This window comes from Osmia lignaria, chromosome 5 (assembly GCF_051020975.1).
Source record: "Osmia lignaria lignaria isolate PbOS001 chromosome 5, iyOsmLign1, whole genome shotgun sequence".
NCBI lineage: Eukaryota > Metazoa > Arthropoda > Insecta > Hymenoptera > Megachilidae > Osmia > Osmia lignaria.
Window position 1 is genome coordinate 10,278,850 of NC_135036.1, and position 20,875 is coordinate 10,299,724.

A 20,875-nucleotide genomic window follows, 5' to 3' on the forward strand; every position below is an offset into this window, starting at 1 on the left:
TGTGTTTATAAGGTAATAGTTTATCAAAAAGAATACTCTACTGTAAAAGATAGTACGCTCAGTGTTTCACCGAACCTGGCGACTTAGGCACGGGAAACAGTCTTTCCCATAATTGCATTCTTTCAGGGAAGAAGCTATTCTTCATGGACGGATGAAGATTAATATCCAAGAAATTGGTCTGCGAGGGAACGTATGTAGTCCATCTCACGTTCTTGAGTTTATCATTGTCCCTAGGAATTGGTTCACCGTTTTGCACGAAATTCGACCACATGTCCGTGTAAAGTTCAACCATAGGAATTTCAGGAGCGTCGCTTTCGAAGTATGGGAAGAATGACTTTATGAAGAAGAGATACTGTAGATCGTCGTGATGGTTCACACCTTAAATAACATTGAAAATTGTTTGAGTAAATTCAATAGGAGTATACAGTGTACCAGATAAAAGGAAAAACGTAGAAACTTTACCAGTAGGCGTGGTATCATTCCACATTTGGAAGCTGTAACGTCCTTGGAACGTGAATTTGTAAAAGTACACTGGTTGTCTAGACTGCTTAGCAAATATCTTAGCTGCTCGGTACATAGCAAATGTAGGTACAGCATCACCGTATAACTGCAAAGTAATTGCAAAAAATTAATACGATTTTTAACAACGTTTCAGCATATTTGTCTAAACGAATTTTATGCGAACTTGATTAAGTTTGTCATTATTTTCTGGTCCAATTGGCTGATCCTTGAAATAGAATTTCTTCAACTCCCTGCTGATATAATTCGATCGTGGTGTGTCACGTTCGTACATGAATATAATTGGAGCAAGAGTGTTCCATCTCTCGTTTAGCTCACGATACAACGTACCATTTTCATATATCCTATCTTTTTCATACACTGTAATATACAATTAGGTGGTAAGATGAATGTGACACTTGCTAATACTAACGATAAATTTTAAACACTTACAGGAAGCTATTCCACCAAATTCGTTCTCCGTAACACCAAGAATATAAGGAACTTGTTGAAAGTTTCCTTTCATGATCGAATCGTACGGTTGTTCGGTCAAGAATCTGTCTCCGTCACGACTTTCAGGTTCCACAGCGGGTTTCCAAAGTAAAATTGGATTTCCGTACCAATCCTATCGTCAAACATAACAATGTTTATTCGATAGAAGAAAAGACACTTACTAATATGTTATTTCGTACTTACGAATAAGGAGCTCAAGGTGCTTGTAAAGTTTTCCACTGGTTTGCTATTGAAGCAAAGCAACATCGCACCGGTTGAGTCAGTAGGACAGCCCAACAGTTCAGCTTGTTTTTTAACCAGCTCCTTTTGTCCATTTTGCGAGATACTGCCATAGACGTCCGATCCGATAGCCGAAGAACTCATCGAGATAGCTCTATGGAAGAGATTCTTAGACATAGGGGACACCATGTGCAACATTATACTGAAACTTCCGGCACTGTAGCCGCACAAAGTGACAGAGTTTGGATTGCCACCGAAAGCAGCGATGTTTCTCTGTACCCAACGAAGTGCCACAACCTGATCTTTCATCCCCATGTTACCTGGTGCCAAGCTATCACCAGTATTCAAGAAACCTACAAACATTTGCATCAAGCCGTTAGATTAGGATTTCATGCTAATTATATCTTCCTCAAAATTACCTAATGTTCCAAGACGGTAATTAATAGTAACCAAGACGATATCGTGATCCATCAGATATTGCGGTCCAAAGTTGACGCTTTGTCCAGAAAATCCGTAAAAACCACCCGGATGTATAAATATCATAACTGGTCTGCTTACATTTTCGGTCTTACAAGGCAGCTGAAATTGGACGATAAGAAATTTTACTAGTCCAATTATGTTCAAAATGGATCTAATTACAACTTACTTTTGTGGTGTAAACGTTTAGTCGTAAGCAATCTTCAGATTGTATTTTTCCATCCGGATGAGGGCAACTGGGTCCTTCTTCGGTAGCGTCGAACACATCCTTCCAGTCTTGTGCTGGGATTGGAGGCTGTACAATTTAAAAACAATTCTATGTAATTGATATTAGTCAGAGACAGTACGTAATACAAGATTAATTTTATATGATAAGAAAACTTGATAATCTGTACATTGACGTTTTAACGATGATTCACAGGTGGACCACTTGTTACTGGAACGGAAGATCTTGTTAAGACATTTCTTAATACACACGAATTAGGTAAGTGACACTAATGTTTCTTTACGACACGTTCATATAATTTCTACTCTCGTAACTTCTAAACATTCTCCTTCTCAAATTCTCAAAATCTCTTAGAAATTTTTTAAACATAAAATGCTTACCTGAAAACGTTGATGTCCAGTGGGTGGTTCTCCGTATCTCACACCACGAAACGAATAAATTTGTTTGCCAAGTCTCGAAGGTATAATCGAACCCTTAATTTTTCCAGTAGGGGCAGTTACTACTGGTTTCTCATCGTTGCTATTTTGAGCATTGCTGATGGCGATGAAGGCAGCAAAGAAAAGTATCAGAGTACTTTTCATTTTAAAGCTTGAAAATCAGCTTTTTTTTCGCGAAAATCCTGTTTCCTTCGAAGGAGAACTAGAAGCGGAGGATGAGTGGATCCAGTGAACCAGCTCAGACGGTGTTCATGCGAACACTGAAGAACTCAAGGGTAAAACGGAACAATTTATATGATTGCTAGGAGGAAAATGAGTGGGGAAATCCAATTACCGGTTCGCGAACAATGGTGTCTTATAAACGCTTATGTAAAGACATTTCCAAATTTGTTACACTTATAGCTTTTTTAGATCAATCATATCGCGAAGATAAAAATATGAATATTTATTTAAATAACATTCTAAACGCCAATGATTGTGACTAACTGGTCAATATTCTTAATTATGATAACATATTCAACTTGTACCACTTGCATAAATATCAATTTGTTATCTTACATTTTTAATTCATGAAACATTGATTGCTTCAACATGGGAAATTTGACGGATAATAATACTACAAGTATCATGACCTCAAGTATCGTTAAATAAAATCTTATAAATAAAAGATAACGATATTAATAAATAATGCATGCAAGTCAGTCACTTGGAATTTTTAATCAGCAACGAGGAAGAGGAAATATGAGAAAATGTAAGAAATTAATTTCTATATTGCATCTTTATTCAAATAATGCAGAAAATTGAAGAGATTAAAAATTATATTTCTTGTTTATGCTGCCGGAGGTAAAGGGAACAGTTTTTCCCACTCCTGCATTCTATCAAGATAGAGGCCAGTCTTCATGGTAGGATCCGTGTTAATTTCCAGGTAATTGTCTTGATTAGGAATAAACCTGTCCCACTTTATCTTATTAAATGGACCACTCTTGGGAACAGGTTCACCACTCTGAACGAAACTTGTCCAGATAGATGTATATAACTCCACTATCGGAATTTCAGGAGCAGTTTCATCGAAGAATGGAAAGAAAGACTTCATAAAGAAGAGATATTGCAAATCGTCTTGGTGTACAACACCTGAAATATTTCAAAACGATGAAGTTAAGTAGGATATAAATTAAATATAAAAAATTTACCGTATGGTGTGGTGGCATTCCACATTGTAAAACTGTAACGCCCTTGATACGAGGATTCATAAAAATAGACTGGTTCTCTAGAATTCTCAGCTATCAGTTTTGCCCCACGATACATAGGAAATATAATTACGCTGTCTGTATAAATCTGCAAGCAAATAAAACCATTTCTTGTAAATTGAGCTCGATAGAGTGAAAAAAACATGTTCGCGAAGACATACGTGAGCGAGACCATCGTTGTGAGCTGGATCGATTGACTCATTGTTGAAATAAAATCGACGTAACTCTTTGGTGATATATGCTGACCGTGGTGTGTCACGTTCGTACATAAAGCTAATAGGTGCAATTCTGTTCCAGTTATCGTTGAGTTCACGATAAAGATCGTTGCCTTCCTTAGTTTGATTCTCAAACGCTGTAAAAAGTATGACAAGGTTGCAAGAAGTTCGATAATTCAACCTAATTTATATGAAAATCAAGAGGCAACTTAACGTACCAACAACTACTCCTCCAAATTCGTCCTTCGTCACTCCAAACATGGCAGGTACTTGATTAAATTTTTTCTGTCTGATCAGATCGAGTGGTTGCGCTGGTAGGAATCGTTCCACGCCTGGAACTTCCGGTTCTACCACTGGTTCCCATATCAGAATTGGATCTCCGTACCATTCCTGAAGCGATTCAATCGTGAAACGATTATCCGCTAAAACATTCTCGCTGTACAATTTTTAAAATCAAAGGTAAACTAACGAAAAACTGGAGCATAGTATCCTTAAAGTCCTGAACTGGCTTCGTTTTCATACAAGCCACCATCGCTTCGCTGTCGTTGGTTGGACAATTTAGAAGTTTCGCTTGCTTTATCGCGATATTTCTTTGCTGCGTTGGAAAAGGTTCCAGGTTCATCAGCGATCCGCTCATCACGATCGCTCTATGAAACAAATCTTTCGACATAGGGGACAACATATGCAAGTCGGTGCTAAGCCCTCCGACGCTACAACCGCTGATGGTCACGGAGTTTGGATCACCTCCGAAAGAAGCGATGTTCCTTTTAATCCATCGAAGTGCAACCACTTGATCTTTCAAGCCCAAATTGCCTGGTGCTACCGAATCTCCCGTACTTAAGAAACCTACATAGAACATTAATCATTTCTCTGCTAATTTTTAACAAATGCTTGTTAATTATTCGTTCAGGTAAATTACCTAACGAACCGAGCCGATAATTCACAGTGACCAGAACGATATCTTTATCCATCAGATATTGGGGACCAAAGTACAAGCTCTGACCAGAGAAGAAATAAAATCCACCTGGATGGAAAAATACTAGCACCGGTCGTTTTACATTCTCGGAACTCGAAGGTAACTGCAATGTTTAAACAATTGTGACTGACAAGAATGATCTGTATGATACGATCTGCTTTATGATAATGATGAAACATACTTTAGTAGTGTACACGTTCAAACGCAAACAATCTTCGGACCATGTTGTGTTACCCAAACTTGGACACGCAGGACCTTCCTCGGAGGCATCGAAAACATCGTTCCAATCTGCTGCTGGAGTTGCTACCTGTGTTACAAAGAAAATTGCAGAAGATTGCCTTATTCTAGCTGGTAACCCATAAATATTCGCGTAAATGGAAACACAAAGAGTATTCTTTGTTCTCACGGCTGAAGGCTAACGATAAGTTTGACAAATGTTTACGGACAGCTATCTTTCCAGGATTAATAAAATTACGGTTGAGAAACGAATGAAAAATTTACCTGAAAACGTCGATCTCCCGTAGGTGGCTCGGCGTATCTTACACCACGGAAGGAATAAATCTTTCGTCCAAGCCTTGAATTCAAAATAGATCCACGGATTCTTCCAATTGGTGCTCCCACTTCCGGATGCTGTGCGCAACAGTACACGCTGCCGATGCCGATAACGAGGAACAAGATCGCTTGAAGTGAGTTCATTTTTTTCGATAATATTCGAACCATATTTTTTCTACGGATCTTAAACCCGCCTTTGGTCAATAAGACGGTTGATTCACCAAGCCACTGCTCGAGTGGCACTGAAACGGCAATCAACAGCGGAAACATTTTATACTTTGACCGACAACGAACTTCTTTGTGAGAGTAAGGAAACTTGTCTAAATCTCCAGAAATTCCCCTGTACAAACATTAAAATGCGTAAGGACATTGCACTGCTGTTGTTGAATAATAATTAATATAAAACATGATTCATGTGATTTCTATTTTTAAATTGCTAGATAACTGTACATAGTATAGTGATTGAACATTGACCAGGCAATAATGTGTCATTAACACAGCGGTACAAGCGACAGCTATTAATTTAATCTATTCTGTGAACTAGATTCGACGTTATTTAAAATGCATTTTCCTTGTTTACTTAGAACTCTATGCATATGTTGTTACACCGCGACCTTACATAATCGTTGCGGATATTCCGAGGAAAACGAATATACAAGGTATGTCATTCTATTTTTCAATGACATATTCACACGCGCGTGAGTGGAATATAAATTATTATTTATGGTTCCATAGAGTTTCATGTGCAGTTTTTACTCCTCTTCTTCTTCTTCTTCTTCTTCTTCTTCTTCCTCTTCCTCCTCTTCTTCTTCATCTTCATTTAAACTCGCTTTTTCTAATTCTACTTCTTTGTCTTCATCTCCTGCTACGGTCATTTTGGAAGCTTGCTTCATCTGAGTCCTTGTTCTTCTTTTAATTTTCATTTTTGGATACAGCTTCGCAGCTCTTTTCCTTTCCATCTTCTGTCTCTTTGCTAATTGTGGGTATATACAAGGATCATAAGATGGTTCATAAACGATCGGATCAATTGGACGTTTTCTAACGACTTTCTTCTTCTCTTCTTTTTTCGGGCACTCGCCCATTTTGTACGGTTTCGTTTTGGGCAACACCTTCCCATAAACCTGCAACAAAATTGATACATGAATTACCAGTGATTGTTTTACACAGCCTAAACTTGGATGATTTAAAAAATTTACAGGTATTATGAATATTGGTTTTCCGTAGGCATCCTTCTCGCGGGGTGGTTTCCTTTCGATCGGATCTCGAGGATTCGTTGGTTTTGCCAAATCTTCGACTCTGCCGGAAGCAGAAGCGGACAGAGCACCCTTTTTCACCGTGAAAGCATTGGTTCTGCAGCTTCTGTCTTTGCGGTCTCGTGGTTTAGATAATTCTGTCATGCGGGAAGATGCTGCAACGAAAAATAAAACATCAATCTATCTTCATCTTCGACGAGCCGGCTTGTTTCTTTAGCTTCGAAGCAGACCTTCAAACTCTAAAGTTTCTTTCTTAATGTCCTGTGAAATGGGCTTGCACGGATACGGTGCATATCTCCAAGCGTTTTTCTTCTTTTTCCTTATCTTCTCTTTTCTTTCTGCCTCCTCCTTCTTCTTCTTTTCCTCCTCCTCCTTCTTCTTTTCCTCCTCCTTCTTCTTCTTTTCCTCTTCTTTTGAAAGTTTTTGTTCAGTTCCTTTTCGTTTAGTTTTCTTTTTCGCATCGCCATCATCGCGAGTCTGCCTTTTCTTTTGTTTCTTCTTATGCGGTGCCTTTTCCGGTTTCTCAGGCTCGCAATCTTGTTCAGCCTCATACATGAGGATATCTTCGTCCTCGCAGATTTTACGCGTAGCCTCGTACCTACTTCTTCTTTCATCTTTTTCTTTTTCTTTTTCCCTTCTCTTCTTCTCTTTCTCCTCCTCGCACAATTTCTTTTGCAGCTTTCTCATCTTCCTTTCCCTTTCCATTTCTTTCGCCCTTCTCTCCGTTAGCTCAACCAAAGCTTCTTTACCCCTTTGCTCTCCTTCATCTACTATCGTTTTCTTCCAAGTCATCGCTTGTTTGTCTTTTCTCTCCTTGATCGACTTATACTTAGGCAATGCTAGATATTCCATCCACGGTGTAATCTAATATAAAGGACGAGATAAAAAATTATTCATAATTTATCCTTTTTACTTCATTAATTACAGAAAAATGGTTAACACCTTATAGCCCAACGCGGTCCTCCTTGTACCCAGAGGTGTGAAAAGTTCTTCCATTTCTTCCTTGGTAAGCTGTTCAGGACAGTGCAGCAGCTTCTTATTCATGGCTAATATCCTCAACCTCTCTGTGTCCAAAACCTTTGGCCGACACATGCTCAGTCTAGGTGGCTTGCATTCCTCGGGGATGATAAAATGTGGCTGACTTAACTCGCATATTCTCTGCGACGCTACGTATTCCAACGCTGCAGGTGAGACCTGATAATAAACTCGTCCATAATCGAGAAGTCTTATAATCGGCAAGGCGAGCAAGTTCGTTCGCATCGACGGGGCTGCTTTTAACGCTGCTTTTGAAACACTTTGATCCTCCCTGCAGTTGATGCTTGGATCCGGTGCTTTACGCGGTGCGGACAAAACGATCATCCGTTTTTTAAACTGCCATAACGGCCTCGATGGTCGAACCTAAAAAAAAAGAAATATTACACTGATGGTAATTCTTAAATTGTTTTTATTTCAGTACTAACTATGGCTTCTGGTTCTGGGATTTTCTTCGGGTTCGCGTTGATTGCTGCCCAGGCATTGAAGCGAGCCCAGTCGGCCGGAGTTGCTAGCCACCCCTTCAATTTCTCCTGTGTAGCTTTTCCAAACCTAAAAGAACCATCAAACTCTCTGAATTCTTATACAATTTAATTATGGATATTTGAACTGTTCAGAGAGTTGCTTACCTCGATCTGGTTCTCGATTTACTTAATCTTTTTCTACCTTTTCCAGGTCTACTCGACGCTGGTTTCCCTGCTGCTGGTTTTCCAGCTATTGTTTTCCTTGCTGTTGACTTCTCTCTTCTTCGTTTATCAGCCTTGTCTTTCTTACTTGATCCTTTTTCCGAAATTGTGTCTTTTCTACGGAGTGCAGTAGATCCCTGTGTTGTAACTCTTGGAGCCATTTTTAAGGACTTCGAAGTATGAGTTTTTGATGAATTGAAGAATTAATGAAAATATTCGGCTTTCGTTATTTCCATTTTAACGGCTATTGCGGTTTAATGAAGAGAACAATGATTGATAGAACTGACTATGACATGTTTCGATGGATTTTATTGAATCTTTTTATATTTTTATGTCATGTTTGTATTATTTTAAACTTATCCATTTTTTGTTGTTGGATGGGTTGGGTTTGCCAGATTTTGAAGGAAGGAAAAACGTTCGCTTGTTTTCTGCTTCGTCATAGATACATGTGTATAATCTATACTTGGTAAATTATTTTACGAAGCATAATTAATTAAATATTTTATTTAGTAATTAAGTGTAACAAGACGAATAAGTTTGATAGTTTAATTATATTTTTGTTACATGTTAAACTTTTTTCCAATTACTGGTTCATGTTTTTTTTCAATGCCGCAGATTTAGCATTGTATTTTTTAATTGTTTGAAAGTAATTGTCGTAATCTTCGTACGACTCGTTTCGAATTGAAGGATTCCTTGGTTTCGCGAGTTCGTGTAAACGTTTCGAGCATCGTTTATTTCTGGCTGCAACGATACGGGCATAAGTGTCCAATAAAAATTTCTTCTTCTTCGATTCCAGCGCGTCCTTTGACTGTTCGTTGCTATTTATCAGCTTCTGACGTTCTCTCACTAATATCAATGATGAAAGGTATTACCGCATAATTTTGCAATGCAATTATTAGCCATTTTTACAAACTTCTATCTAAGAATAAACTACCTGTGTTTGATGAACTTCTTAAGCTGGATGACGCGCTTAGTGTATTTGTGACCTGTTTTCGTTTCGGTTGAGCCAGTTTGTTTAAGGAATCTGTAATTTGATAAGATAATGCTTCGGGTTTTACCTAAAACGCCAAATAAATTACGTTACGTTTTCGCAATGTTCTTATTATCTTCTTGTAACACTCACATTGAAGGCATTGTAGTTACTAGTTCGATCGATTCTTTCCTTTGGCTTTGCTAATTTTTCAAATCTCGGTACATTTTCTTGAGTACCATTCGTGTTCATAGCGTTTATTTGTACTTAAACGAAATTGAAATTTTTGTAAATTGTTTTTTGAATCGTTTTTAATGGGTAGTTTATAAGGTTCGTTTCGGTTGAACAGAGAATTTTGAAGTGTTTATTATGGGGTTAAATTTTGATGTTTGACAACGAAGCGGTAGTCAAGGATCGTGCAAGAAGATCGTTTAGAAACTTCAATTCATTCCTGTCAGTCGGTTCGATTCTATATTTTTCGATTTTATATTTTTACATTAAATTTTTGTTCATGCAGAAGACAGTAAAATGGCATCAAAATCATTTATTAAAAAAAAGCATACAAACAAAAATAATGCTTTTTGGTGTGCCCCTAGAAAAGTAAAGAGCACAACTGATGTAATAAAGCTTGATAGTTTGTTAACGTTAAATAAAAAACCAAAAAAAGTAAAATCCTAATCTGATATTTAGAAGTGAATCAACATTATCACAAGATAATGATATCGTTTTTATTTGTAGAAACGTTGTAGGAAAGTGCGAAAACATGTAAAAAAGGTGAGACGTATCGAAATCCTGGCTAAGCCTAAATCTGCAAAGCATCGACCAGAATATAATGTGAATCTTCACTTTTTTTAATTCAAATTCTTGTTAACTAATGTTCGAACTATACATTTGTTGCATTAAAGTGGTTTAATCTATCCCAAAGTAGAAAATGACAGAAGTGTTCCCAACAAAACTAGCTGATCTCATTTCTCCTCGGAAAATTTCGAAGCCAAACAAACTGAAAACAATGAAAAATATACCGGAAAATTTTATAATTAAATCCAGGAAAAAGAATTCTCCGCGGATCATGCTGCCTAAGAAAATAGGTCTTCGATTATTCTCTCTAGGTCTTTATTACTCGTTCCAATAATTTCACTTCTATTATTTAATGACCGAATGAACTTAATATTTAGAATCATTAATCTGTTTTTAACAGTGACGAAAAGGCTTAAGGAATTAACAAACTCTAAAAGCGTATAAGAAGAAATTACAGAAACTATGATAAACGTGAAGATAATCAACTGAATTAAAAAGTTATTATAAAACTTTATTTTGTACATATAAAAATATTAATGGACGGTGTACGATATACATACAGTCGTATGTGATAAAACTTATCTTTATGTAAAGTCTTCAAACTGGACGGATTAAGCTTAAATCTCAAATTTCCAAGTTAATATTAACTATAGATATCTTAGTAATGCTTATTCAACACATATATATATGTACTCATAATTAATGTCTGAACACATTACACACAGAAATTATTGAATCTCTAAGTTACATGGTTGTTGTAGTATCTAAATGTACTTTTTAGTGATCAGGATGCGATAAGCGTTTAATATTCTACTCTTTTGTTCAATGTACACGTATGTTTAGCAAAGATTCATTGGTTGCAAAAAAGATCTATTAAATTTTATCTGCTAAACATGTAAGTAAGTACAATCATAACTATCGTGGCTAATATTGACTGTTCTATAGCTGATGCTCCAGCGTTACAATCTACGATTCTTCTAGCTCTCATAAAATCTGGACCTAAATAAGAGCTATACTCTCTTTTTTCAGGTGGTATCACCTCCAACTGTTGCGTAGCATCTTGGAAAATTAAATCACTGTAAGGTGGCGGACTGTAAAACATACTAAAGCTAAATTCGTCCTGCTCCTTTCTACCGTAAAACTGTTGGGCATAAATGAATAAATTGATGTATGCGTTTATTTGTGTCTCGTTGTATCCGTAGTATCCACCGCGCGTAACTATCGCATTGGCGGCAACCTTTCCCAAATTACAATGCGCGTAATCAGTAGTCGGTCGACGAGTACCATCCGGACAAAGCAATTCAAAATCTTTCGTAAAGGTATTACGCGCCCACGTTTCTCTTCGCTTTCCATCCGTGTTTTCAGCTACTGTCGTATGCTTTACGAAAGCCACGTCCCCACCGCCTTCGACTAAACATCTGAAAGCACCTGTATATCCAAAATAATCTTCGGACGCATCTCTACGACAGTAGCGAAAACTTGCACCGTGACACAAATCGCACATGTTATCGTAAGGCACTCCCGTATTGTATTCGGTACTAAGCGCACCCGGAACACAAGATTTACTAAAATACTCTGCGGCTGCGCGAACAGAGTCGCAACCATAGCCCCTGATCCAAGTATTGGAAATTAGATATGCTAATGGGTAGACCCAACCCGCTGCCGTATTAATTCCCGTGTGACAAGTGTACTTATTTTTCAAATAAGTCAAGTCTGTATTGTCGTCTTCTTCTTTTGCCACTGCAACTACGTAATATTCTGGCGTAGGCAAATTGTAAACTTCAGATATGAATGGAATTAAATCAAAACGCAAGCCGGCAGTATATACGTCACTGGTATCTAACACTGTTACATCGGCAATTCTGAAAGTTAGAGAACAACGTTGTTACGATAATTTGCTTTTGGTTTATCGAACAATCGATTTATCCATATACGTGGATATTTGAAATATACGTACCCATTTTGTATAGCTTGCATACAATGAATTTGACTGTGACCTTTATGGCAATTTAATTCCGGTTTCAATAGTTGCGCTTTTAACGCTATCTGAAATAAAATAAATAGAACTGATGATAGTTAAGAAAAGTTCAAAGTTCTACAGGAAAATTTGATATTTCTTTACCTTCATTTTTATACATTTTTCCATTTCTGGATCAGACGTAACGCACAAAGTCATTCTATTGACGGTGCAACGACGCACTTCCAAGATTGGATCTAGAGAACTACCTAAATAACCACCATATGTTTGAACTTTTTCCGATAATTGAACAAAATCCCGTGCACAATCCTATAATCATACAGTAAAAATGAGATTGCGAGAAAAGTAAAGGTATTCAAATAATAAATGTTCTGCTTACAGAGAACATTAGGTTGTGATGTATTCCGTATCTCGGAGCGGATTCAAATAGATCGAATATTTCTATTGGTTGTATATTCGTGGATTCATCTTTATCCAATGGATTTAATTCATTCCCATTGAAATTTCTTTCGTATCCATTGCGATTTTCAAAATCTTCCGAGTTATATTCGTTTGGATTAGCGTACGCATTCCTGGTAAAATTATTTTCATCAAATCTGTTATTAAAACCTGGTCGATTTTCAAAGCGATTGTTATAAAAGTCGGTCGAATTTTTGGCGTTATGTTTATTTAATACTCGAACTGCTCTTTCTAAAAATCTTTGATACGATCGCCGGATTTCGAGCTTTGTAGCAGATGACGTAACTATAGCACGGGAAGGAACAGTACCCCAATTGCAAAGTTTATAGTCGTCGATAGATTTGCGTGTACCGTCTCGGCAAAGCAACTCAAACTGTTCTTTCTTCACAGAATCTGTTGTAAAAATAATTTATTTATTATCTTATCATGATTACGAATATTATCGGTATGATACTGAATTGGAAAATTTACTGAAGTCAAAAGTTGTTGATGTCATTTCAGTCACTGTTGTGTGTACTAAAAAGGCAATTTCTCCTGCCTCTACCAGGCATCTGAATGCTCCTTCGTATCCTGCATAAGGGTCTGAAGTGGTACATTTACCTCCAGGTATTTTTCCAATACACAACTTACACAATTGATCAGAATTGTCACCTTAAATTAAAAATCATTATTAATGTTGTCATCAGATATTTACATATGTAATATCATTTAGACTGTTAGCTGTACCTAATGGATTATATTTATCAATCAATGAATTAACTGCACAACTGGGCCCAAAGTATTTAATAGCAGATTTCACATGATTATTGCAGTCAATAATTTCTAGTCCACCTTGTTTCATCAACTATATATGAAACAAAAGTAAAATTATTGCTCAATTAAGTAGATAATGTTCAGAAGTATAACAAAAGGAAATTATATTTACAGTATAAATGGGAATAATCCAGCCAGCCAACATTCCAAGACCAGGAAAGCAAGCTTTTTTGCCTCTTAAATCATGTAAACTCTGTACATCTGGCAAAGAACCTTTCTTAATAACTGCCACTGTGTACTGATAATTTACACCACTTTCATATATTTCTTGCATAATTGGTATTAAGCTATGATAGCGACCACCTATAAAAATTTCCCCTGCATCTAATGTAGTTATATGTGCTTCCTCTCTATCCAACATAGTCATGCATTCTTCTTTATTTGATGCTTGTTTGCATTGTAATGAAATATAACTATAATCAAAAAATGCTATTTCACGATCAACAGCTTTTGCAAATGCATTACACTTGTCTTGTTCAGGTTCTGATATTGTACACCATGTGACAGTGTGATTGAGGTTTTGTCCTACAAATGAATTTTAATAAATTTATTTATATAAATTAAAATAGGTGATTCATTGTTTGAAATAACATGGTACTTAAAAATAATTAAAAATATAGAGACATATTTTATACCGTATATTTGAAGAGATAATAAGTTGAAGAATATTAAAAATATATTTATGTATTCGAATAACATTTTTAATACTTTTGTATGGGAGCGTCAATAAGAAAGACAACACCCATCACTCTAATACCAGTGACTACAGATACTACAAGACCTCACACCCACACTTTGGTCATCTAGAACGAGCGCCATCTGCTATATTTAGTGTCACACGTTAATTATTAATTAATTGCAAAACTAAATCGCAACTGAAAAGACACTATTTTAACTTCCTTTGATTCTACTTTTCGGAAATCAATCAAAATCACCACAAGACCTAAAAATTATCAAAATAATTGTTCGACAAACTTGTGTTCACATACTTGTATTTTAAAAAGACCGCCCAAAATTCGATCGTGGCGCCACCTATACGCAAACGGCTCAAACTACTCAACAAGTTACCGATCGAGATTTTTTTTTTTATTTAAACACCTGAGACCCCACACAGGCCTATGTGTGAAAGGGCTCTTTCATAGGCTTGTGTGGGGTCTCAGGTGTTTGAATAAAAAAAAAAAAAAATATATATATATCGATCGGTAACTTGTTGAGTAGTTTGAGCCGTTTGGGTGTAGATGGCGCCACGGTCGAATTATAAAAATTTAATTTTGGGCGGTCTTTTTAAAATACAAGTTCGTCAAACAATTATTTCAATAATTTTTCCGTCTTGTGCAAACCTCGTCTCGAGGTTTTTAGGATTCCCAAAATCATGATCCCTCGAGAACAAAGGCATTTTTAGTCTTTTTGTATCTGTAATTAGTGGTTAGTATTATAATATGAAACACATTCTTAGTGCAAGAAACCCAACCAGGGATACTATGAACCCCAAAATCCTTATACCATTAAGTCTTGTAGTATCCGTGACCACTGGTGGTACTGTTCATTCTTTAAACTATTTAATTGTTAGTGCCATATCATAAATGATTGTTGCAAATTTAATTAAGCAACGGTGAATGTCGATGATGCATGAATTAAGTTTCAATGTGTGTCATAATTATGAGTATAAGCGATCAGAAAATATGTGCGTTTGGTATAAGGAACGTATTCTTTTCGGTCCAGTGACCGATGAATATTTGGCAAGCCAAAAAAGGTCTTGTTAAATAAAAATCAATCGAAAAATTGATTCAAATACTTAATTTAAAAAACAGTATGTGAAAATGAAATTGTATATATCACAAGTATCTCATTTTTGTGTATGACTTACACATCGAAGCAGCGGTAATTTTGAGATACGTAAAATGTAATACGATTTGCATTAATTTTATTAATTGATCAATTGTAAATTAAATACAAGCTTAGAAAATATGCAAATGTTTTACTAGTTTTCTTGAAGTAGAACAATGTTATAACATTGTTAAATCTTTGTAAGACTGTTCAATGAAAAGTTTATGTACTTCTGAACTTAACATATTCTACTTACATACTTGTTATTAGGCATGGAAGTTGTTTGGAAGAGTATAAAATTTAAATATATATTTACTTGCATTCTGATCACATTTATTATTTCATGTTTGATAAGTATTGCACCAATAAGTATTGGTAAGAGCTCATATTCTCTAAATGTGGACTATTAATGATTAAGAAAATATGTTAAGTTTTTATTATTTTAGATGAATGCAAATGTGAAGTAACTACTCAATCAAGTCATTATAACAATTTTAAACAAGAAAATAATGATGATAAAGCTTATAAAAAGTCAGTACATCATTTAGCTGTACTTGTGCCATTTAGAGATCGTTTTGAAGAATTGTTAATCTTTGCTCCCCATTTGAAGAAATTCTTAGATAAACAAAATATAGATTATCATATATTTATACTAAATCAGGTATTCTTTTGCTCTGATATAATTATTAATAAAATAGCATTAGGATTAAACAGTAATATTCTTTATGTTCACAGGTGGATAGGTTTAGATTCAATAGAGCCTCTCTTATAAATGTAGGCTTTCTTGAAATTAACAAAGCTTTTGATTACATAGCTATACATGATGTAGATTTACTACCATTAAACGATGAGTTATCATATTCATTTCCTAGCAAGGGCCCTCATCATGTATCTTCCCCAGAATTACATCCTAGATATCATTATCCCACGTTCATTGGAGGAATATTACTGATTAAAAGGTTCTTGTTATAATAACTTTTATAATTCCAGATATTTAAACTATTATACAAATGATAATAAGAAGAAAAAAAACTCTTACAGAGAACATTTTATACAAGTAAATGGTATGTCTAACAAATATTGGGGATGGGGCCTTGAAGATGATGAATTCTATGTTAGATTGAAAGAAGCTGGGTTAATAGTCACAAGGCCACAAAATATATCTACTGGAACACATAATACATTCAAGTATGATATCTATTACATTAGTTTATATATTTATATGAACAAAGTTTCAATAATATTTGTAAAGTAAATATCAATTATTAATATATAAATTTCAGGCATATACATGATAGAAATCATAGGAAACGGGATATGATTAAATGTTATAATCAACGCGAAGTTACTAGGAAACGAGATCGCCAAACCGGCTTAAATAACGTTTCTTATAAAATATTAGGTACAATTAAAATGACTATTGGGGACACGTCATTAACCGTCCTTAATATTTCTTTAATGTGTGATAAATCGAGCACACCGTGGTGTGAATGTGATAAAGTGGTTGGATCAAAAGATGGGAAGTCTAAGGAGAAAAAAAAGGTCAATAATAAATCTGCCACTGGATTGTAATTACACAAACGAAAGTGTATTGAAAGGAAAAAATATATGTATATATACATATATATATATATATATATGATCTAATATATTTACTTGATAGTTTTCTTTACCTCTTCTGCTTTGCATATATTTAATAAAGTAAATAAAACAATTTTGTATAACTTATACTTTTACTGGATTACTTACATATGAATAATTTTATGCAGTATAATATAAATGTTTTGAGTAGTAAGTGCATTAAGTAATTAAATGGTACTTAAATTACGTATATACTCAAAAATATTATTACATTATTAATTTTTTTTAATTAGTTTCAGCATAATCTAATTATTTCATTTTTTTTCTCTTAAATTTGTAGCGAATTGATTTCCGTATTTCAGTACTAAAATATATGTACATGTTAGGATTGTCGCCGAGTTGGAACTGAGCGACAATCTTTATTTCACTAAAAAGAATTTCATATGGTTATCCTAATCTATTGTAAAAAAATCTGTTTATGAATAATGATTTAATACTGTAACCGACTAATTAATATAATCGTTTACATTACGCATATAATAATGTCTGTACATGTACATATTTACATTCAACCTGAAAGCATGAAATATTGTACGTATATACAATATATAATTGTTGCTAGAACAATGGTATGTTTACAAAATTAAGGCTACATAACCGCGTTTAGCTGTAAAATGAAATGTTCTCTCAATTCATTTGTACTAAAATCATCACCATCATTATTTTCATCGAAAATATCTTGAACAGTTCCTGTTACAGTTTCTGCACCTTCATATTCAGTTGTTTTAATTACTGAATCAGAAAGTTCTATGTTTTTTTCATCAGTTTCAGATTCGTTATTTACATCGTGTGCTTTTTCTATTTTAATGCTTAACTTTGTAGAAGAATTTGGTGTTTCATCCACATCACTTTTATTATGATCTGTAAAATTTTCGTTAAGGACTCCTTTTCGTAAAGCTGGTAATGGCGGTAATGGAAAACCATAAGAAAGTAATTTATCATAACCATTTCTTCCACAAACTTTTCGAATATCTGCTGCCATAGCTAAAGCTTTTCCCGAGAACTCTTGTTTAGAGCTATCAATTAATATTTCATTAAACTTACTCATTTTTTCGTCTAGGAGTTTCCTCCTTCTCATTACAGTTTGCATATTTAACATTTTCCTTCTATACGTGTTTGTGTTTTTCTCTGCTCTTTCAAGATACTTTGAAGCTTTCTCTAGCTTCCAGTTAAGCTCCTTAATCCTATTGTCTTTCTGCTTAAGTTGCCCCTCAAGCTTTCTCTTTTGTTGAGATTCCAATGTTACTGTCTTCATTAATTTCTTATTCATCTCCTCAAAATAGTTTACCCTGTTTGATAAATCTTCTATCAATCTTTGTTTAGATTCTAAATTCTTTTTACTAAGCATCGAAGACTGTATGTTACTCGATCTCGTATTAATTCTAGCAGCTTCTGACTCTTTACTTTGCAGTTCTTGTCCAATACTTTTATTTCGCATATTATTTTCTAATTCTTTATAGATAATCAATTGGTCAGTTAATTTTGAAATCACATTCTCTTGAATTTGTATCCTTTCTAACAGTTCTTCATAATCCGAAGGAACACGCCCAACATTGTTCTCTAAAGTTTGAGCATTGTGCGTACAGTTCTGCAGTGGAGAATTAATCTTTATTTGGTTTCCTTCTTCCTCGTCGGAACACGTATGCTTGAAACACGAAGAATGACATATTCTAGAGTTAGGAACAGAATTTAAATTTGCAAGCTCTTTTCTTGCACAAGAACAATGATTCATGACTGATCCATTCTTATCCGAGGATACATAATCATCTTTTGTCAATGGACTACTGAGATCGCTATAAACAATTTCTTTGGAGTTTTTAGGTGACAGTACTGTTATAACAGATGTAACTAGTGCATTATTTTCTTCGTTCTTGTAAAGTGTACTAAATTTTTGGGCCGCCTGTGTTCCTATCGTATTAGACGATAATTCTTCAATAATTTCAGTTACATCATCAGGATCACCGGTTACTTTGATAACAAACTTAGCTGTTCCAGTTTCTGTGTCATTTTCTTTACTTCCACCATTTATTCTCTCTGGGGACAAGGATAATTTATTTCTAACTTCCGTTTCCTGTTCCATAGTGTCAGATAACTCGCTATTGCTTGAGGAATTAATATCTTGATCAGAGGTACTTCTAATTGATTTTTTTATTGATCTCATTATTTCCTCTCTAGTTTTTCTTTTACGTTTCATTGCTGCTCTTATATTTGGTATTACATGTACTTCATCTTTCGTAAAATTCTCTTCTATATCAACATTCTCCTCTGTGTCTTTCAACAATTTTTTGTCGTTTTTCATAGAGATTACTTCATCAGACCCCAAAGCATTATTATCGATTTTAGCAATTTTCGATGTGACTTGAGATGCTGACAATTTTTCGTCTCCACTTTCTGTTCCAAAAATGATTTCAACATTTTTTTCCTTAGGAGTAAATACACGTCCACCCTCGTTGTTGGCTGGGAAATCATGATTTGTATTAGGAGGTGAAGAAACTTTACGTTCGTCATTATTAAGTTCATGATTTTTATCTATCATTTCTTCATTTTCATTCTCCTTGCAGTCTTTAATCATTGCTTTTTTTCCTTTATTCTTATAGTTTTCATCTTCTGTAGATCCACCATCACAGATCTGTTTTAATTTTTCTTCTATTTCATCATAACTATCCTCAAATTCAACATGATCCACAACTTCTAATTTAATTTCTTCTTTCACTATAACAGTTGGTATTTGAAAAGTTTCGGCCTTATTAACCATCAAAGACAATTCAACTTCTTTCTTATCATCATTTAAGCGTACTTCAGGATTATCTTGCTTTGCTAGATCACTAGCATCAGCAAGATTATCTTCTGAAATCATTTTGATATTTTCTTGCTGAAGAACAATTTCAGTACTTTTTCCTCCCTCTTGCTTTTCCACTCTTTCTGTGCATCTATTCATGGATTCAAAGTTGGTTTTAACAGATTGCACAGATGGTTCCTCAATATTTTGAAAATTTAAATTTTTTTCTTCTAAATGTTCTATAGTTAAATCCCCAATATCATTTTCCATATATTTTATATTATATTCACTTTGCTTTTCCTCTGTATTATTAAATATTTTAATTCTTTTCTTAGGAGATTTTCTGGTGGATGTTACAGTAAATATAGAAGGAACTGCATTTTTTTTCAATCTGATTCTTCCACTTTGTGTTATAGACCACTCCTGAGGTTGAAAGTGTACATGACAAAGGAATGAATTATTTGATGGTTCCCAATCAGCTCTAGCAACGCGTTCTTGCCAAATTTTTCTAAGATTTGGATTACGGGGAAAACATTTCATAATATAACCCTTTTCACTACGATTGTTGCAGCCAACTGCTGCACAACCTGGCATATTTAAACATCCAGAAATTGTTAAGGATTCTGCAACAATAAATTGATGGTACAGAAACATTAAAAAATAATTAAACCAATTTTTCTAACGTATACTATCTAGTTAATAAAATACCTTTCTTTTGGTGTGGATATTAGTGTTCTTAAGTTAAATAATTCAGTGGTAAACATTGTAAAAATCATACTATCTAAGTAATAGGTTACGTTACGTTTTATTAACGAATAAAATATGAAACTATTCCGGTATATTTTTAATATGTTGACATTTTAATGCAAAATACTTCTTGCACGTTATTCATATATATTTCTTCTATCGGCAGCGTATGTTATGAAAGAAGTCGAAACTCGCTCACTACATCCACAAACTTTATTCAAAGCTCATTTAAGAAAATGTATAGCTCTATATGTATGAATATTCTTCATGGCTTATACTTGATCAGTATTCACATACATTTATGAGATTTAATAAGAAAAATTAAGAATTAAGACTCACAAATTATGTATCTTTTGTTACATTGTCATTAGCAAATCTCTAAACGAATTTCAACCTCTCTATTCAATCAGAATGTCTTAATTTTTCATTACAAAACGATAAGGATGACATCTAGGTAGCGACCGTTTCTTTTGAAGATAATGGCGAATACATATTAAGCGTTTGATTTGCTCTTTATGCTCCGTTCTCTTGT

General features: G+C 34.7%; 7 protein-coding genes across 9 annotated transcripts; 2 read left to right on the forward strand and 5 right to left on the reverse strand.

Moving 5' to 3' along the window:
* Nucleotides 1-39: 39 nt before the first annotated feature.
* On the reverse strand, nucleotides 40-5,615 carry LOC117604963 (uncharacterized). The gene is made up of 16 exons (XM_034325617.2): nucleotides 5,310-5,615; nucleotides 4,990-5,115; nucleotides 4,752-4,911; nucleotides 4,302-4,678; nucleotides 4,051-4,222; nucleotides 3,779-3,969; nucleotides 3,561-3,705; nucleotides 3,202-3,501; nucleotides 2,314-2,528; nucleotides 1,877-2,002; nucleotides 1,650-1,809; nucleotides 1,195-1,583; nucleotides 952-1,123; nucleotides 686-879; nucleotides 463-607; nucleotides 40-378 (listed from the first exon to the last, which is right to left on the reverse strand). Exons 1-16 carry the CDS (start codon nucleotides 5,526-5,528, stop codon nucleotides 59-61), a joined length of 3,411 nt encoding a protein of 1,136 aa, XP_034181508.2. The 5' UTR covers nucleotides 5,529-5,615; the 3' UTR covers nucleotides 40-58.
* On the reverse strand, nucleotides 5,444-8,741 carry LOC117604824 (uncharacterized). Its single transcript, XM_034325321.2, has 6 exons — nucleotides 8,275-8,741; nucleotides 8,074-8,197; nucleotides 7,556-8,011; nucleotides 6,844-7,477; nucleotides 6,557-6,768; nucleotides 5,444-6,481 (listed from the first exon to the last, which is right to left on the reverse strand). Exons 1-6 carry the CDS (start codon nucleotides 8,490-8,492, stop codon nucleotides 6,113-6,115), a joined length of 2,013 nt encoding a protein of 670 aa, XP_034181212.2. The 5' UTR covers nucleotides 8,493-8,741; the 3' UTR covers nucleotides 5,444-6,112.
* Nucleotides 8,742-8,858: 117 nt separating this feature from the next.
* On the reverse strand, nucleotides 8,859-9,595 carry LOC117604833 (uncharacterized). Its single transcript, XM_034325335.2, has 3 exons — nucleotides 9,455-9,595; nucleotides 9,266-9,389; nucleotides 8,859-9,177 (listed from the first exon to the last, which is right to left on the reverse strand). Exons 1-3 carry the CDS (start codon nucleotides 9,551-9,553, stop codon nucleotides 8,915-8,917), a joined length of 486 nt encoding a protein of 161 aa, XP_034181226.1. The 5' UTR covers nucleotides 9,554-9,595; the 3' UTR covers nucleotides 8,859-8,914.
* A 23-nt stretch (nucleotides 9,596-9,618) lies between these two features.
* Nucleotides 9,619-11,267, forward strand: LOC117604834 (uncharacterized). The gene is made up of 6 exons (XM_034325336.2): nucleotides 9,619-9,754; nucleotides 9,819-9,967; nucleotides 10,040-10,135; nucleotides 10,230-10,410; nucleotides 10,500-10,596; nucleotides 11,129-11,267. Exons 2-5 carry the CDS (start codon nucleotides 9,830-9,832, stop codon nucleotides 10,541-10,543), a joined length of 459 nt encoding a protein of 152 aa, XP_034181227.1. The 5' UTR covers nucleotides 9,619-9,754; nucleotides 9,819-9,829; the 3' UTR covers nucleotides 10,544-10,596; nucleotides 11,129-11,267.
* Nucleotides 10,590-14,119, reverse strand: Tsf2 (transferrin 2). The gene is made up of 8 exons (XM_034325320.2): nucleotides 13,985-14,119; nucleotides 13,462-13,874; nucleotides 13,263-13,380; nucleotides 13,008-13,187; nucleotides 12,457-12,929; nucleotides 12,222-12,386; nucleotides 12,057-12,145; nucleotides 10,590-11,961 (listed from the first exon to the last, which is right to left on the reverse strand). The coding sequence occupies exons 1-8, from the start codon at nucleotides 14,046-14,048 to the stop codon at nucleotides 10,980-10,982; spliced, it is 2,484 nt and encodes an 827-aa protein (XP_034181211.1). The 5' UTR covers nucleotides 14,049-14,119; the 3' UTR covers nucleotides 10,590-10,979.
* A 726-nt stretch (nucleotides 14,120-14,845) lies between these two features.
* beta4GalT7 (beta-1,4-galactosyltransferase 7) lies at nucleotides 14,846-16,855 on the forward strand. 2 transcript variants are annotated; one of them, XM_034325331.2, is made up of 6 exons: nucleotides 14,846-15,252; nucleotides 15,447-15,551; nucleotides 15,623-15,837; nucleotides 15,912-16,135; nucleotides 16,218-16,364; nucleotides 16,460-16,855. In XM_034325331.2, exons 2-6 carry the CDS (start codon nucleotides 15,449-15,451, stop codon nucleotides 16,746-16,748), a joined length of 978 nt encoding a protein of 325 aa, XP_034181222.1. In that variant the 5' UTR covers nucleotides 14,846-15,252; nucleotides 15,447-15,448; the 3' UTR covers nucleotides 16,749-16,855. The 2 variants fall into 2 exon arrangements, with proteins under 2 accessions (XP_034181222.1, XP_034181221.1); XM_034325330.2 differs by having other exon boundaries at nucleotides 14,846-15,551; nucleotides 16,460-16,854.
* Nucleotides 16,856-16,968: 113 nt separating this feature from the next.
* On the reverse strand, nucleotides 16,969-20,798 carry LOC117604822 (uncharacterized). Of its 2 annotated transcripts, none has more exons than XM_034325319.2 (2): nucleotides 20,683-20,798; nucleotides 16,969-20,219 (listed from the first exon to the last, which is right to left on the reverse strand). In XM_034325319.2, exon 2 carries the CDS (start codon nucleotides 20,188-20,190, stop codon nucleotides 17,407-17,409), a length of 2,784 nt encoding a protein of 927 aa, XP_034181210.1. In that variant the 5' UTR covers nucleotides 20,191-20,219; nucleotides 20,683-20,798; the 3' UTR covers nucleotides 16,969-17,406. The 2 variants fall into 2 exon arrangements, with proteins under 2 accessions (XP_034181210.1, XP_034181209.1); XM_034325318.2 differs by having other exon boundaries at nucleotides 20,305-20,786.
* Nucleotides 20,799-20,875: the final 77 nt, after the last annotated feature.

What these genes read in the sequence shown, in the direction of transcription:
- LOC117604822 (XM_034325319.2), bottom strand. Translation starts at nt 20,190, where the DNA reads ATGCCAGGTTGTGCAGCAGTTGGCTGCAACAATCGTAGTGAAAAGGGT.
- beta4GalT7 (XM_034325331.2), top strand. Translation starts at nt 15,449, where the DNA reads ATGGAAGTTGTTTGGAAGAGTATAAAATTTAAATATATATTTACTTGC. An exon ending in TATTGCACCAATAAGTATTG is followed by an intron (nt 15,552 to 15,622) that starts GTAAGAGCTCAT and finishes TTATTATTTTAG; the next exon opens with ATGAATGCAAATGTGAAGTA. An exon ending in GGAATATTACTGATTAAAAG is followed by an intron (nt 16,136 to 16,217) that starts GTTCTTGTTATA and finishes AAACTCTTACAG; the next exon opens with AGAACATTTTATACAAGTAA.
- LOC117604963 (XM_034325617.2), bottom strand. Translation starts at nt 5,528, where the DNA reads ATGGTTCGAATATTATCGAAAAAAATGAACTCACTTCAAGCGATCTTG. An exon ending in TGAACGTGTACACTACTAAA is followed by an intron (nt 4,912 to 4,989) that starts GTATGTTTCATC and finishes TAAACATTGCAG; the next exon opens with TTACCTTCGAGTTCCGAGAA. An exon ending in TAAACGTTTACACCACAAAA is followed by an intron (nt 1,810 to 1,876) that starts GTAAGTTGTAAT and finishes GTCCAATTTCAG; the next exon opens with CTGCCTTGTAAGACCGAAAA.
- Tsf2 (XM_034325320.2), bottom strand. Translation starts at nt 14,048, where the DNA reads ATGTTATTCGAATACATAAATATATTTTTAATATTCTTCAACTTATTA. An exon ending in GGATTATTCCCATTTATACT is followed by an intron (nt 13,381 to 13,461) that starts GTAAATATAATT and finishes TTTCATATATAG; the next exon opens with TTGATGAAACAAGGTGGACT. An exon ending in AAAAATGTATAAAAATGAAG is followed by an intron (nt 12,146 to 12,221) that starts GTAAAGAAATAT and finishes ATTTTATTTCAG; the next exon opens with ATAGCGTTAAAAGCGCAACT.
- LOC117604824 (XM_034325321.2), bottom strand. Translation starts at nt 8,492, where the DNA reads ATGGCTCCAAGAGTTACAACACAGGGATCTACTGCACTCCGTAGAAAA. An exon ending in AAATCGAGAACCAGATCGAG is followed by an intron (nt 8,198 to 8,274) that starts GTAAGCAACTCT and finishes TGGTTCTTTTAG; the next exon opens with GTTTGGAAAAGCTACACAGG. An exon ending in AACCAATATTCATAATACCT is followed by an intron (nt 6,482 to 6,556) that starts GTAAATTTTTTA and finishes ATTTTGTTGCAG; the next exon opens with GTTTATGGGAAGGTGTTGCC.
- LOC117604833 (XM_034325335.2), bottom strand. Translation starts at nt 9,553, where the DNA reads ATGAACACGAATGGTACTCAAGAAAATGTACCGAGATTTGAAAAATTA. An exon ending in GTAACTACAATGCCTTCAAT is followed by an intron (nt 9,390 to 9,454) that starts GTGAGTGTTACA and finishes TTGGCGTTTTAG; the next exon opens with GTAAAACCCGAAGCATTATC. An exon ending in AAGAAGTTCATCAAACACAG is followed by an intron (nt 9,178 to 9,265) that starts GTAGTTTATTCT and finishes CATTGATATTAG; the next exon opens with TGAGAGAACGTCAGAAGCTG.
- LOC117604834 (XM_034325336.2), top strand. Translation starts at nt 9,830, where the DNA reads ATGGCATCAAAATCATTTATTAAAAAAAAGCATACAAACAAAAATAAT. An exon ending in TAAATAAAAAACCAAAAAAA is followed by an intron (nt 9,968 to 10,039) that starts GTAAAATCCTAA and finishes TTTTATTTGTAG; the next exon opens with AAACGTTGTAGGAAAGTGCG. An exon ending in AGCATCGACCAGAATATAAT is followed by an intron (nt 10,136 to 10,229) that starts GTGAATCTTCAC and finishes ATCCCAAAGTAG; the next exon opens with AAAATGACAGAAGTGTTCCC.